The 16,668-nt window shown below is 37.2% G+C and overlaps 1 protein-coding gene across 1 annotated transcript in view; it reads left to right on the top strand.

The window, feature by feature from the left end:
- PIBF1 (progesterone immunomodulatory binding factor 1) overlaps positions 1 to 16,668 on the top strand; it is a 209,735-nt gene that overhangs the window by 25,721 nt on the left and 167,346 nt on the right. The window contains exon 6 of the mRNA XM_043580403.1: positions 13,409 to 13,542. Within this exon, the coding sequence (XP_043436338.1) occupies positions 13,409 to 13,542 (134 nt within the window). The remainder of the gene's footprint in view (positions 1 to 13,408; positions 13,543 to 16,668) is intronic.

The following is a 16,668-nucleotide window of genomic DNA, read 5'->3' on the forward strand; positions in this document are numbered from 1 at the left end:
ACTATTCCTATTAAAGACACTTAAATATTTACAAACAAAATGTTAACCAAAAAATATTTATCCTAAATGGCAAAACAATAAAACCTTCTTCTGTTAACATCAGTAACCAAACACAGATTGGGTTGCTCATTATTAACTAACATGGTCTTGGAGGGCCTTAGCAGATGCACTAAGAAGAAAAAACTATCCATATATAAATTTGAAAGGAGATTTTAAAATTTTTTCTGTGTTATGTTTGAAAAACAGCTGAAATTAATGCAGAAATTTGATATTGTGACTGAATACAAGATTAACATATAATCAGTCTTTCTCTAGGCTTAGAGAAATAACTGCTCAATAACTGCTATAGAGGGGCACAGGAGAAAAATATTTCATTTTGTAAGGAATGTAATGGACTTCTGTGAAGAAAACTATAAAATCTTAGAGTTGAATTTGGAAGCACCATATTTTAGGAGGGAGACTAAGATCATAAAATTATTACTTTTTTCTTATTAATATATTAATCAGATGCAGTTAGTTTATATCCCAATACTTTTATTGTTTTTTGTTTTTTATTTTGTTTAATTTTTATAAAGTTTGAGAGAGAAAGAGACTGCAAGTAGGCGGGGGGCAGAGAGAGAGAGGGAGAGAATTCCAAACAGGCCCTGCGTGGGCTCGATCCCATGAACTGTGAGATCATGACCTGAGCCAAAACCAAGAGTCAGAAGCTTAACTGACTGAGCCACCCAGGTGCCTCTGTTTTTTATTTTTTTGGTAGAGAGGAGAAGCGTTGTACAAGGATTGGAATTGGATAAATTAGTCTATACGAAAAAATAAGTGTCTCAGAATTGGCAAGAAAAATGTGGGAAAAAAAAGATGAGAGGTGGGGAAAGTTGAGGTACTAGTCCAACCAAGATCCCACTATATACTTCAAAATTAATATATAAACTAAATGTGATACTGGCATAGAAACAAACAAACGTTAGTGGAACTGAATACAGAAGTAGATCTAATTATATTCCACAACAGTGGTAGTTTAATTCAGTTGAAGAAGAATGGTTATTTGGTGTAAGGGTCCCAGCATAACTGGATATTCATCTGTTTAAGGGAAAAAAAAAAGGTGTCCTCACATTTTATACCATTCACCAATATTAATTCCCGTTGAATTAAAATTTTTAGAAGAAAATCTAGGCCATTACTTGAACAATAACACAGATTCTTCGGGTCCACATGCCTTCAGGTGGTATGGAAAATTATTTTCACTTCTAACTAAAAGTTGGCTCTTAATTCAATAACAGATATAAGCAAAAACCACAGTAGGACTGCTGCTACCTATGACACTCTGTCAACATTAGAAATCACATATTTTCATCACAATATTAGTTATTGCAGAAATCTTTAAATAGAGTTGTGCTCATCACTACTTCAATATTACTGTAGTTACTAGGCCCCTCGCCGAGTTTACCTTTAATGCATTCATAAAGAAGGACATATAACTTTTTTTAGATGAGCAATTTTTATTTTTATTTTATGTATTTATTTTTAGAGTGAGAGAGCAAATGGGAGAGAGGGGCAGAGAGAGAGAGAGAGAGAGAGAATGAGAATCTTTTTTTTTTTTTTTAATTTTTTTTTTCAACGTTTATTTATTTTTTGGGACAGAGAGAGACAGAGCATGAACGGGGGAGGGGCAGAGAGAGAGGGAGACACAGAATCGGAAACAGGCTCCAGGCTCCGAGCCATCAGCCCAGAGCCTGACGCGGGGCTCGAACTCACGGACCGCGAGATCGTGACCTGGCTGAAGTCGGACGCCCAACCGACTGCGCCACCCAGGCGCCCCGAGAGAATGAGAATCTTAAGCAGGCTCCACACTCAGCACAGAGCCCAATGCCAGGCTTGATCCACAACCATGAGCTCATGACCTGAGCTGAAATCAAGAGTCGGGTGCTCAACCAACTAAGCCACCCAGGCGCCCCAGGACATATTACATAACTCTTAAAAATACTTTGATAGTTTTATTTCAGTATGATTTGTTTCCTTCATAATTCTGCAAATTTTAATTTTTGCTTTTAGAAACAGTCTCAGAAAGGGTTCATGGGGGGGCGCCTAGGTGGCTCAGTCGGTTGAGCATCTGACTTCGGCTCAGGTCATGATCTCCCGGTCTGTGAGTTTGAGCCCCACATTGGGCTCTGTGCTGACAGCTCGGAGCCTGGAGCCTGCTTCCAATTCTGTGTCTCCCTCTCTTTCTGCCCTTCGCCCACTCGTGCGCTCGCTCGCGCTCTCTCTCTCTCTCTCTCTCTCTCTCTGTCAAAAATAAATAAACATTAAAAAAATTTTTTAAAAAGAAAGGGTTCACAGGCATCACTAGAATGCCAGTGGAGTCCATGGCACAAGAAAGTATTAAGAATCCCTAATTTAAGTGAATATTAACAGTGCTTCTTAAACTCTAATGTAAATAAAAATCACCTGGGGATCTTGTTAAAATGAAAATGATATAATAGTTCTGGGATAAGGCCTAAGACTGTTCACAGTTAGCATGTTCACAGATGTTACTAGTGCTCATTGTCCAATGCCAGTTAGTGGACTGAACTTTGTATGAGTAACTAAGTTCTGGAAGTTACTTGTCTAGTGTAGTAGTCAGAGCCACAAGTGACTATTTCAATTTAAGTTAATTAAAATTCATTTCCTCAGACTTACTAGTTACAAGTGGTTAGTGAATACCATAGTGGATGGTACAGACACAGAACATTTTTTTCATTGAAGAAGAGTTCTGTTGGACAGTGCTGTCCTAGAGGTTGGGGTAATCTCAGCCAGGACAAGGAAACAAAAAAGCTTTAAAAGAATAAGACAAATAATAATAATAATAATAATAATAATAATAATAATAAAGCATAGGCAAAGTTTAATGCTTAAAGTATGCATTTGGGGAAAAATTGGAATGAAGATGATGAAAAGTTAATACTAGCACTATTTGAAGCTCTTATAAATTAATAGGAAAAAGACAAGCCCAAAGGAACATAGGCAAAGACTATGAATAGGCATTTCACAAAATGCAAATTCAAATAGCCAGATGCTCGAACTAGGTAGCATTGGGGGAAATAAAATTAAAGTATCAGTGAGAACTCAGGTGGGCAAAAATGTAAAAGACCTAATAAATATGTGTACCTTTTTCTAAAGGAAAAAGATAAACATGTTGCTGGTGGAAAAGTGAACTGCTACATGCATTCTTTGGAAAGAAATCTAGCAATGTCAATTAAAATGGAACGTGAGCATCCTTCAACATAGTAACCTCACTACTGAGACTGGGTCCCACAGGGTGAAGTACTAGTGCAAAAGGATATTTGTATAAGGAGATTTATTGCAGCACTGTTTCTGGCAACAAGCACTGAAAGGGGAAAGGAGGGACTGGAAACAAAATAAATGCCCATGAATACAATAGCAAGGAAATGGTTACAAAAACCATGGTACAGGCTATACCATAGAATATTGTGCAGGAATTTGTAGAATGAACTGGAGAATATCAGTTAATTTAGGATTTTCACAAGGTAAATTGCTAAATGACTAAACCTGGATACAAAATATTCAACCCTTTTTTTTTTAAGCTTTATTTATTGATTTGGTAGAGAGAGAGCAAGTGGTGGAGGGGCAGAGAGAGAGAGAGAACCCCAAGCAGTCTCTGCTGTCAATGCAGAGCCGGATGGGGGCAGAGCCCGATGGGGGTGTGGATCAGGACTTGATCTCCCCAACCATCTGTGAGATTATGACCAGAGGCAAAAATCAAGAGTCTGGTTGGACAGATACTTAACTGACTGAGCCATCCAGGTGCCCCACTTTTTTTTTTTTCTTTTGATCAGGAAACTAATAACCAGCAATGCCTCCTTCCTCTGAGCATCCACACGAGTGAGTATATGAACTCATGGAGAAGTATATGAAGGAAAATAGAGAAAAACACAAGTTACATGGGATGTAGGGCAAAGAGGAAAGAAAGAGATAAAAAATTATAAAAATAGGGCACCTGGGTAGCTCGGTCAATAAAGTGTCTGACTCTTGATTCCGCTTCGGTCGTGATCTCACAGTCGTGGGATTGAGCTGCTCATCGGGCTCCAAGCTAATCGCAAAGCCTGCTTGGGATTCTCTCACTCCTGCTCTCTGCCTTTCCACTATTCATGCACACACTCACATCCTCTCTCTCCCTCCCTGGCTCTCTCAAAACTAAAATAAACACTAAAAAAATGAAACTATTAGATTTTATATCCTGTGACTTTGCTGAATTTATGGATCAGTTCTAGCAGTTTTTTGGTGGAGTCTTTTGGGTTTTCCACATAGAATATCGTGTCGTCTGCAAAGAGTGGAAGTTTGACTTCTCCTTGTCGTCTACAAAGAGGGGAAGTTTGACTTCTCCTTGCCGACTTGAATGCTTTTTATTTCTTTGTGTTGTCTGATTGCTGAGGCTAGGACTTCCAACACTATGCTGAATAACAGTGGTGAGAGTGGACATCCTTGTCGTGTACCTGGCCTTAGGGGGAAAGCCCTCAGTTTTTCCCCATTGAGGATGATATTAGCAGTGGGTCTTTCATATAGGGCTTTTATGATCTTGAGGTGTGATCCTTCTATCCCTACTTTCTTGAAGATTTTTGTCAAGAAAGGATGCTGTATTTTGTCAAATGCTTTCTCTGCATATTAGAGGATCATGTGGTTCTTATCCTTTCTTTTATTAATGTGATGTATCACACTGATTGATTTGCAGATATCGAACAAGCACTGCATCCCAGGAACAAATCCCACTTGATCATGGTAAATAATTCTTTTAATGTACCATTGGATCCAGTTTGCTAGTATTTTGTTGAGAATTTTTGCAACCATGTTCACCAGGGAAATTGGTCTGTAGTTCTCCTCTTTAGTGGGGTCTTTGTCTGGTTTTGGAATCAAGTAATGCTGGCCTTATAGAATGAGTTTGGAAGTTTTCCTTTCATTTCTGTTTTTTGAAGAGCTTCAAAAGAATAGGTTTTAACTCTTCTTTAAATATTTGGTAGAGTTCCCCTGGAAAGCCATCCAGTCTTGGACTCTTGTTTATTTGGAAGATATTTGATTACTGATTCAACTTCTTTACTGGTTATAGGTCTGGTCAAGTTTTCTATTTCTTCCTGTTTCAGTTTTGGTAGTTTATATGTTTCTAGGAATTTGTCCATTTCTTCCATATTGCCTGATTTGTTGGCATATAATTGCTCATAATATTATCTTACTATTGTTTGTATTTCTGTGGTGTTGGTTGTGATTTTTCCTCTTTTATCATGATTTTATTTATTTGAGTCCTTTTTGTTTTTGATGAGTCTAGCTAAGGGTTCATAAATTTTGTTAATTTTTTCAAAGAACTAGCTCCTGTTTTATTGACTTTTTTAAATTTCAATATCATTGATTTCTGCTCTAATCTTTATTATTTCCCTTCTTCTGCTGGTTTTGGTCTTTATTTGCTGTTCTTTTTCCAGCTCTTTTAGGTGTTAAGGTTAGGTTGTGTATTTGAGATTTGAGACTCCTTCTTTAGGAAGACCTGGATTGCTATATTTTACTTCCCTCTTATACTTCACACCTTTGCTACATCCCAGAGGTTTTGGGCTGTCATGTTTTCATTTTCATTGGGTTCCATTTACTTTTTAATTTCCTCTTTAATTTCTTGGCTAACCCATTCATTCTTCAGTAGGATGTTCTTTAATCTCCAAGTATTTATGGTCTTTCCAAATTTTTTGTTGTTGATTTTGAGTTTCATAGCATTGTCTGATCTCATAGCAAGGTATGATCTTGATCATGTTGTACTGCATTCATACTTTTAATGCTTATATAAATCCCTTGAAAGGCATTGAAAGCCATACTTTCTTAAATTGATATACTTACATTCTTGGAATAATCAGTGAGATTTGAAAGATAATTTAGCAAATTGGTCTCATTTAAAATGTTAGGATTTAAATTTGTTTGATTCAATCATATTTGGGTCAATACCTACTGAAAAAAACAGTATTTCAAATTTCTTTCAGTAGTTTGCTGAATAAAATGTAAGCTATAAAAATTGCTTCCCAACACAACATATTGTTCAGCAGTGGAGGGTTCTGCTAGATCCATGAGCTAGTTGGGAGTAATAGTAATATAACGTGTCCTGCGGTAGTAGACACATGAAAATTAATGAACCACTAAATGAGTTGGTGTACTCACTCTGTGGAGGCAGCAGTTAAGATTCAGAGAAGCTGACTCGCTAGAAAAGTCCAGTGCAGACAGATTTGAACCCACATCTCTTTATCCCAATCTAACCTCCACCACACTTGAAGTCACCTTTCGTCATTCCTCTAAATTTTTTAATTTTTCCTTTAGAAAAGCTTAAGCTTTCATGTTTGAATTCACATTTACTGGCTGAAATAGATATTATTAAAAATTATCATTTATTATCATTTATTAAAAAATATATATTATCATGTAAAACAAAAAAATCATTAAATCTTCTTGTTTTCTTTTTAATGCACGGTAGACTTTTAATACTTCAGTTTTGTCTTTTTTAAGACTTTAGAAGGAGTAAAAAAAATGTGTAAATAATATATTTCTTGAGGATCATAGCAACAACAAATAGTAGTCTCTGGCCACAAAACAGACACTTACTTAAAGGTCAGTCTATAGCAGTCAAAGGTTAATTAGGTTTCTTGTTCTTTTCCATATTTAGTTGCTTGGAGTAGATTATAGATAATGTGAAACTTGTGAGAATTCTGAGGAATGAATTCTCATTTTCCCAGAATGGCTAACCATACCATTTCTTCTCATTCATTAAACTGCTATCCAGTGTAAACGGCTTCTGATTTGAACCATTGACCTTAAGGTAAATGTCACCATATCACCTTTCCAATTTCCTTAACTGCCCTATCTCCCCACAGGCAGGAGATTACCTCATTTATTAAAGATTTATTTTAACACATAGGTTACCACTCTGTTCTCAGTTTAAGTGGTGTGAAAGACAAAAGATTTAAATGATGCTTAGAAATTCATTATACCTAAAGTAATTGCCTTTTGGTTTACACAGCAGCTTGACTGTTTAAAATGTGCCTATTTAATTGCATCTTTGAATACTTTTTAACTTTTTCTAGAAAACATTTAGATTTGATGTTATTTTGTCAAATGGTTCTTACTATGTATTTAAGAAATGAGTGTAGTAATTGTTTTAAAGGAAGGGAGTCCAAAATTAACTGATTTATGCATATGCCATATTCGAACCCATAAAATTTGCAATTAAAGTGATTTCAGCACCCTAGATTTGAACAGTAAATAATAATATTAACTTCCAACAATGGTTTTATAGTTTCTAGAGAATTGATTCTTCAAAAACCAGAAACTTGAAAGTAAAAGCATGAAGTATGTATGAATTTGAGAACATAGATTCTAGTTCAGCCTCTCCTAGCCCTGGAATCCTGGACACATCTTCTAACCCCTCTAGGCTTTAATGTTCTTATCTTGAAAATAAGATTGTAGTAGATTATCTCCAGGCTATCTTTCATCTCTGAAATTCTGTAAATCTAAAATGCTTAGCTGCTGTGGGACACCTGGGTGGCTCAGTCAGTTAAGCGTCCAATTTCGGTCATGATCTCACAGTTCGTGAGTTTGAGCCCCGCATCGGACTCTGTGCTGACAGCCCAGAGCCTGGAGCCTGCTTTGGATTCTGTGTGTGTGTCTCTCTCTGCTTCTCCCCAACTCGTGCTCTCTCTCTCTCTGTCTCTCAAAAATAAATAAACATTAAAAAATAATAAAATGCTTGGGGCGCCTAGGTGGCTCAGTCAGTTAAGCGTCCAACTTCGGCTCGGGTCATGATCTCACAGTCTGTGAGTTTGAGCTCCGTGTCGGGCTCTGTGCTGACAGCTCAGAGCCTAGAGCCTGCTTCGGATTCTGTGTCTTCCTCTCTCTCTGCCCCTCCCCCACTCATCCTCTGTCTCTCTCTCTCAAAAATAAATGAACATTAAAAAAATAAATAAATAAATAAATAAATAAATAAATAATAAAATGCTTAGCTGCTGTTTTTGGAAAGAAAGGGCATCTCATTATAAATTTGAAAGTTCTAATAGATAAATTTGCCAAAACATTACATAATATAACATTTTCAGTTTCTAATGTCAAACAAACTGTAGAGAGATACATAGAGTAAAAAAAGTGAGTCTCTTCACTACCCACTTTCATCCTGCTCATGCCACTTTGATGTGATTATCACATCTCATGCTTTCCATTCCTATTTTTCAGGCACCCTTGAAGAACTTCTCCCCAGTTAACATTTTCCTGTTTGAAGCCTCTTATTTCACCTAAAAAAAAAATTGTTTTAATGTTTACTTATTTTTGAGAGAGAGAGAGAGAGAGAAATAGAGACAGAGTATGAGCAGAGGAGGGACAGAGACAGAGAGGGAGACAACAGAATCTGAAGCAGGCTCCAGGCTCAGCTGTCAGCACAGAGCCCGATGCGGGGCTCGGACCCCTGAACCGTGAGATCATAACCTGAGCTGAAGTCAGACACTCAACTGACTGAGCCACCCAAGTGCCCCTGTTTCACTTTTTAAATGTGTGTAACCTACATAAAAAAGTCTTAATTGAATTTTTACAAAATGAATACATCCACCACCCAAATCAAGAATAAAAGCTCCTTTTGTGCTGTCTCAAAATTCCGCGTATATGTTGCATAGATATTATTGTTTCAGAAGGCGTGTATTATTTGCAGATTTATGATAGTATTCTGTAATTTCACTTGGAAAACTGATAATGTATTAAATACTTAACTTTTAAAGTCATTTTTTCTACATCTGAAACTATTTTAAATGCTAGTGATACATGGTCCATTTATATTTCAACATTAGTTCCTTTTGCGAATATTTCTAGTATAACTACTATGAAAGGTTACTTGGTGTACAGAGATAAAGCAGGTCTTCAAGGAAACCCACGTCTTAGGTGGGTGTGAGGAAGGATGAGGGTTATAGGAAAGAGAAGAAAACATGCAATTACAATAACATTTACTTTTTTCAGTCTGGAGATAGCCTTCTATTATTTCCTCATATGAATAATATAGAAGAGGGAAAAGATAACATTAATCCTGGCAGTCAAAATCAGTTCCATTTTAGATATGTAGAAACCTGTCAAACAGTTTAAATCTTCTCAGTGACTTGGACTGTTCTTATTTTTCCCATATAACTTTTTTTTCTTTATTATAAAAGGAAATTGAGACACTGTTAACTGGTTTACTGTAACATGGAAATTCTCTCTTAGGGTTTGATAACTGGAAATTTTATGTGTGCCCCTTTATGTTTGAAAATATTGTTTACTTCTTTTGCTTTAGTCACTTCAATGTCCTCTTTTGCTCCTTTCCACAGACATTAATTGCAAACTCTAGTATAATAGGCAGAGTACTAGGTACTAGGATTATGGAAAACCTCCTTAAATTTTTTCTTATGATGTAGAAGGCAAGTAATGGCTGCTCATAGCACATATGATAGGGTTTCTGACAGAAAGAACCAGGTGCTATGGAAAAATATAAGACAAACATCAAACTCAGATTTGGGGCTTGAGTCTTCCCAAATAAGTTGATGTTGAGTTCAAAACAGGGAAGGATGTATAGGGATGATACAAAGTAATCTTCCCTATTCCCTTTAGCCTTCACCTGGAAGTTGTACACAGTCATAGCGTGTAATACCCTTTATTTCTGTGAATACTCCCTCAGGTGCCTTCTGCTCTTTGTCCTCTGGCCACCCTTTAAATGTTCATATTCCTCCAGGATTCTGTTTGGTCTTTGTGCAGTTTTTAAAGTTGAGCTATCAATTTGGCTCGAATCTCTCTGGAAGCCAAAGTAAAATTGAAGTACTATATTAATTTATAGTTAATGATTATATACTATTTTTAGCCACTTTTGTAAGCACTATAGATGTATTACTTGATATAGTCAACACTCTGTGAGGTAGATGAGGACTCTGAACATGAGAGGTAAACCTGCCCAAAGTCTTAACTGCAGGTAATTCGGTTCTAGACATGTGAATTCTGGAGCTTGCCTTCCCAACTGTCATACTATACACTGTTCCATAGCAGCTACATGATTAATAGCATTTAGAAGGATAAAGCATTCTTCAGGGGAACTGAAGTATCTTCTGGGACTTAGGCCTAAAATGATGTATGTGATAATCCGTAGGGGGTATGATAGAGTATCTTCAGTTATGATCCTATCATTAATACTATAGTAACATTCCAGTCTTAGGAGGAGCTTCTCAGTATAAGAACATAATATGATACCAAAACAAAACACACCATGATAGTTTTTCCATAATGCATTTCTCAGACAGCCCTTGGATAGAAATTTGGGAGCTAACATTTCAAAGTTATGTTTAATAGTTTGAAAAGGACAAAAGCAGAGTATCTTACTCATCTTTGTGTGTACAGAGCCTCATCTAGGAATAGTCATATAGAAATAATTCAGTCAGTATTTGTGGAATGAATGTGGCCACGCTTACCTGGTCTGCTACTAAAGAATGACTTGGAACAGGATGCATTAATCATGACAGGTTCTGGGGGTGGAGTTGACAGTCGCTGGCAAGATCTGATAAGTTCAAAGGGCAGAAATAAGGAGGAACTCTCTCTCTGTGTTTTGTTTTTCCTCTCATTTCCATATTCATTTATTTCCTAATTTATTCAAAAGCGTTCATTTGATTTTTCCTGTATATTAAATGCCTTGTAAAGTGATGGCGATCCAGTGGTGAATAAGACAAAGCCCTGCCCTTAAGACATTTACACTCTGGTGAGGTACATATAAAACTAATCTGATGCTACAGTGCAGTTGGTGCTCTGGAGGTGACAAATAAAAGTTCAGATAATATGCAGCTATTTAGGCAGTGAGAACAGGTTAGAGGAAGCATGCCATGTTACAAACTTCAGCTCTTCATTAGGGTTGGAGGGTGATAGGTGAATATGAGAAATGATGAGATAGGAGGTTTGTGGTAAGCCAGGCTAGGTTGTGGTTTTTGACGATGTTCCCTTCTTTTTTTTTTTTTTTTTTTTTAATTTTTTTTCAACATTTATTTATTTTTGGGACAGAGAGAGACAGAGCATGAATGGGGGAGGGGCAGAGAGAGAGGGAGACACAGAATCGGAAACAGGCTCCAGGCTCTGAGCCATCAGCCCAGAGCCCGACGCGGGGCTCGAACTCACGGGCCACGAGATCGTGACCTGGCTGAAGTTGGACGCTTAACCGACTGCGCCACCCAGGCGCCCCGATGATGTTCCCTTCTAATAACCGCTCTCCTATAGTGGTCTGGTGGGTGAAAGGAAGATTGACACGGAAGAACTTTCCAAGTGCCACAAAATTCCTTCTTTTGCTGAATACCACCACTGAAGATGCATGACTGATCTCTTCAGTAACTATTTTTCACTGTAGATACTGGATCTTCAGGTGTCTCTTCATCTCTAAGTTGTGAGCTCCTCAAGAACAGCAGCTGTGTTTTATTTGTTTCTGGGTCTTTAGTGTCTAATGGTTACTCAAACAAAAAACAGCCATTTAACATTGGTAGTCATTTTATGTGTTATTCTAGTAACCAAAGCAGTTGCCCTATTTTTTTCTATGAAAACTAGAGCTCAAGTTTTAAATAAACAAACTTACAACCTACTCTGTCAGTTTAAGATAATTTGTCTTCAAGTAGGGGAAATAAATACTACACAGAAGAATTGAAAAAAAAATTTTTTTTTAATTTTTTTTTAATGTTTATTTATTTTTGAGAGACAGAGCATGAACGGGGGAGGGGCAGAGTGAGAGGGAGACTGAATCTGAAGCAGGCTCCATACTCTGAGCTATCTGCACAGAGCCTAATGCGGGGCTCGAACTCACAAGCTGTGAGATCATGACCTGAGCTGAAGTGGGACGCTCAATTGACTGAGCCACCCAGGCGCCCCTGAAATTTTTTTTGTAATTGCAAGGACATTCACAGCATAACAGAAGAATTCATTAAAGAATTTGGTCAACTAAAGCGGGAGGCATCACAATCCAGACTTTAGGCTCTACCACAAAGCTGTAATCATGAAGACAGCATGGTATTGGCACAAAAACAGACACATAGACCAATGGAATAGAATAGAAACCCCAGAATTAGACCCACAAAAGTATGGCCAACTAATCTTTGACAAAGCAGGAAAGAATATCCAATGGAAAAAAGACATTCTCTTTAACAAATGGTGCTGGGAGAACTAGACAGCAACATGCAGAAGAATGAAACTAGAGCACTTTCTTACACCATTCACAAAAATAAACTCAAAATGGATAAAGGACCTGAATGTGAGACAGGAAACCCATCAAAACCCTAGAGGAGAAAGCAGGAAAAATAAACCCCTCTGACCTCAGCCGCAGCAATTTCTTACTTGACACATCCGCAAAGGCAAGGGAATTAAAAGCAAAAATGAACTATTGGGACCTCATGAAGATAAAAAGCTTCTGCACTGCAAAGGAAACAATCAACAACACTAAAAGGCAACCAACAGAATGGGAAAAGATATTTGCAAATGACATATCAGACAAAAGGCTAGTATCCAAAATCTATAAAGAGCTCACCAAATTCCACACCCAAAAAACAAATAATCCAGTGAAGAAATGGGCAGAAAACATGAATAGACACTTCTCTAAAGAAGACATCTGGAAGGCCAAAAGGCACGTGAGAAGATACTCAGTGTCGCTCCTCATCAGGGAAATACAAATCAAAACCACACTCAGATACCACCTCACGCCAGTCAGAGTGGCTAAAATGAACACATCAGGAGACTATAGATGCTGGAGAGGATGTGGAGAAACGGGAACCCTCTTGCACTGTTGGTGGGAATGCAAACTGGTGCAACCGCTCTGGAAAACAGTGTGGAGGTTCCTCAAAAAATTAAAAATAGATCTACCTTATGACCCAGCAATAACACTGCTAGGAATTTACCCAAGGGATGCAGGAGTGCTGATGCATAGGGGCACCTGTACCCCAATGTAATACTACATGCCAATGAGAAAGAATGAAGTATGGCCTTTTGTAGCAACGTGGATGGAACTGGGGAGTGTTATGCTAAGTGAAATAAGTCATACAGAGAAAGACAGATACCGTATGTTTTCACTCTTATGTGGATCCTGAGAAACTTAACAGAAGACCATGGGGGAGGGGAAGGAAAATTTAAAAAAAGAGGTTAGAGAGAGAGGGAGCCAAAACATAAGAGACTCTTAAAAACTGAGAACAAACTGAGGGTTGATGGGGGGTGGGAGGGAGAGGAGGATGGGTGATCGGTATTGAGGAGGGCATCTGTTGGGATGAGCACTGGGTGTTGTATAGAAACCAATTTGACAATAAATTTCATATTAAAAAAAAAGAATTTGGTCAACTGTGTTTAGCTTGAAATGTTTTATTATTGTTTTGATTTACAGACTTATGAGGAAGATCGAAGAAATTATTCTGAACTTCAAATTAGATGTCAACGTTTGGCCTTAGAATTAGCTGACACAAAACAGTTAATTCAGCAAGGGGACTACCGTCAAGAAAACTATGGTAAAGTCAAAAAGTAAGTAGTTAAGATGGCTACAGTAGTTCTTTTGTGTGTGTGTGTGTGTGTGTGTGTGTGTGTGTGTGCATCAAAGTCACCTGAATTGTTATCATCAACATTGTTAATTCCACTTTGTACCTTACTCTTTTTCTGGGTCCCTAGTTTTGAATTTTCCAGAATGTCATAGTTGGAATCATACAATATGGGGCCTTTTAAGACTGACTTCTTTCACTCAGTGATATACATTTAAGTTTCCTCTAGGTCTTTTCATGGCTTGATAGCTCATTTCTTTTTGGTGAGTGATATTTCATTGTCTGGATGTACCACAGTTTATACATCCATTCACCTACTAAAGGACATCTTGGTTAGATTCAAGTTTTGTCAGTTATATCTAAGTCTGCTGTAAACATCCACATCAGGTTTTTGTATGGACATAAGTTTTCAACTCCTTTGGGTAAATACCAAGTAGCACAATTGTATGGTAGGTGTATTTTTAGTTTCGGGGCACCTGGGTGGCTCAGTCGGTTGAGTGTCCGACTTCAGCTCAGGTCATGATCTCATGGTTCGTGGACTCAAGCCATGGGTCAGGCTCTGTGCTGACAGCTCAGAGCCTGGAGCCTGCTTCAGATTCTGTGTCTCCCTCTCTATCCCTCCCCCACTTGCACTCTGTCTCCCTCTCCCTCTCTTTCAAAAATAAACATTAAAAAAAAAAAAAGTATTTTTAGTTTTGTAAGAAACCACTAAACTTTTTGTCCCAAAGTGGCTCTACCATTTTGCGTTCCACCAGAGGTGAATGAGAGTTCCTGTTGTTCTATGTCTTTGCCAGTATTTGGCATTCTGGATTTTGACCATTCTAATAGGTATTTAGGGGTATCTCACTGTTGTTTTATTTTGCGTTTTTCTGATGACATTTGTTGTGGAACATCGTTTCATGTGCTTATTTGCAATCTGTATCTTCTTTGATAAGGTGTCTATTAAGGTTTTGGCCCATTTTCTAATTGGGTTGTTTGTTTTCTCACTGTTGAGTTCTAAGAGTTCTTTGTATATTTTGGATAACAGTACTCATCAGGTATGCCTTTAGCAAATATTTTCTCTCATTCTATGGCTTGTCTTTTCATTGTCTTGACGTATACCTTATTCTGCATTGCACAAAAAGTATGTGGTTTTGGCAGTTTGTTGGATTTAGATTGTATTTTTATATCCACTTTTATTTTATTTGGAAGTTGCTGCTGTCTTTTAAAATGTAATGTCTTAGAAGATCGAGACCCAGTGAAGTCCCATGTGTGTAAATATTTTTGAAATCTCACTTGATGATTATTTTTGTTTATGGAACCAATTTAAATACTTCAGTTTTATCTGAAGTTTTTTTAACTATTCCTTTCTGACAAAGGACATATATACCTTCAAAAGATAAAACTTTTCTTGAGAATATTTGCCAGTGCTACTAAGTAGCTATAGCAGAGAATTTTCCTTTTACTGGAATATACTTTTCTGTTGTTTGTACATTAATGAGCCACTACTTAGCTATATGTCCCTAGGTACATCTGTTATCATTCTAAACCAAAGTTTTGTCATCCATGAGATGGTGTTGATACTAGTAACTGTACCATAAAAGCAAGATCAAGTAAAGGAATATTTATGCAAATATTTATAGATCGAGACATTATTCTAATTGTTCACTGCTGTCTGTACCTGCACCCAAAATGATTCTTGAAATATAGTAGTCACTTAATATTTATTAAACAAATGGACACTTTAAAAATTACATAGCAACATAAATAAATTTCAAAGATCAGATTGGTATTCCTACTTCCAGCATGACTGACATGCTGCGTGTATTATTATGTATGGATAAATGTTAAAATATGGTAATTATTGGAGCTTGAAATCAGTGGCTCTTGAATAAAGCTGGATTTTGAAAGAATCATTTCAAAAGTAAGTAGATTGTGATGGTAAGATAATACTTTGATTTGGTGTTTTGATGTACTCTCTGCCACTATAAAACTGTAGCAGTAATAGATAAAACATGAAAAGAGAAAACTAAAAAGCCAAGTCATCAGAATAATCAGAGTGGCCATGAATTTGAAGGATAAATGAACAAAGATGAGTCATGGTAATTATTGGTAATTGTTGAAGCCAGGTGATGAGAGCAAGGGAGTTCATTATATCATATCTATTTATATATATGTTTTACTTTCTGTAATAAAAACCCAGGAAGGAAAAACATAGCCCTCATCAAAAATATGATAAACATCTTTATGTGCTAGAAATGGAACCGAAAAACAAGCAAGAGGGGCTCAAACTGTGAACTCTTCAGTTCGTTCAATAGGGTGAAGAGATTAAAGAAATGTTCTGATTACAAAAATATAAGAAAAACGGGGTGGGGGGGGGGGAATCACTCTTGTGTCCCTGATAAATTCTTACACATGTGCAAAAGGAAACCGGCATGTGGATGTTAATTATAATTAGATTAAAAGAATTCAGATGCTTTTCAGTAGCAGAATGGGAAATCAGTTATGATTTATTTCTATAATGTAATTCAATGTAGCAGTTAAAATCATTAAACTAGATCTGGGTGTATCTATATGGACAAGTCAAACGGAATACTATATTTTAAAAAGTGTATCCATCTTTTTTTTTAATTTTTAAGTTAAAAAAAAATTTAAGTTTATTTATTTGGGGGGGTGGGAGGGGGGGGGACAGAGAGAGAGAGAGAGAGAGAGAGAGAGTCCCAAGCAGACTCCACGCTGTCAGTGCAGAGCCCAATGTGGTGCTCAAACTCACAAACCATGAGATCGTGATCCGAGCCCAAACCAAGAGTCTGATGTCTAACTGATTGAGCCACCCAGGCGCCCTAAATTTTTTATTTTAAAAAGATGTGTCCACCTTTTTTTTAAAGCAATTTCTTACTTTCTGGCATAACATAATTTTCTCAGGTTTATTTTCTAATTTCATTGCCTCAGACCTTCCTCTATGAGTCCTGGTTCCTTTTAGTGAGGAATACTATTTAGAAATTAAGATTTGGGTGCTGGTCATTGATACATTGGTCATTGTTTCTAAGCCCTTTCAGTAAAGAGGTGATTAGAGAGGGAGTTGGGAGGATGGCTTAACACTGTACAGATAAAATCATACCAATACCTCTAA

Source organism: Prionailurus bengalensis, chromosome A1 (assembly GCF_016509475.1).
Source record: "Prionailurus bengalensis isolate Pbe53 chromosome A1, Fcat_Pben_1.1_paternal_pri, whole genome shotgun sequence".
Classification (NCBI taxonomy): Eukaryota; Metazoa; Chordata; class Mammalia; order Carnivora; family Felidae; genus Prionailurus; species Prionailurus bengalensis.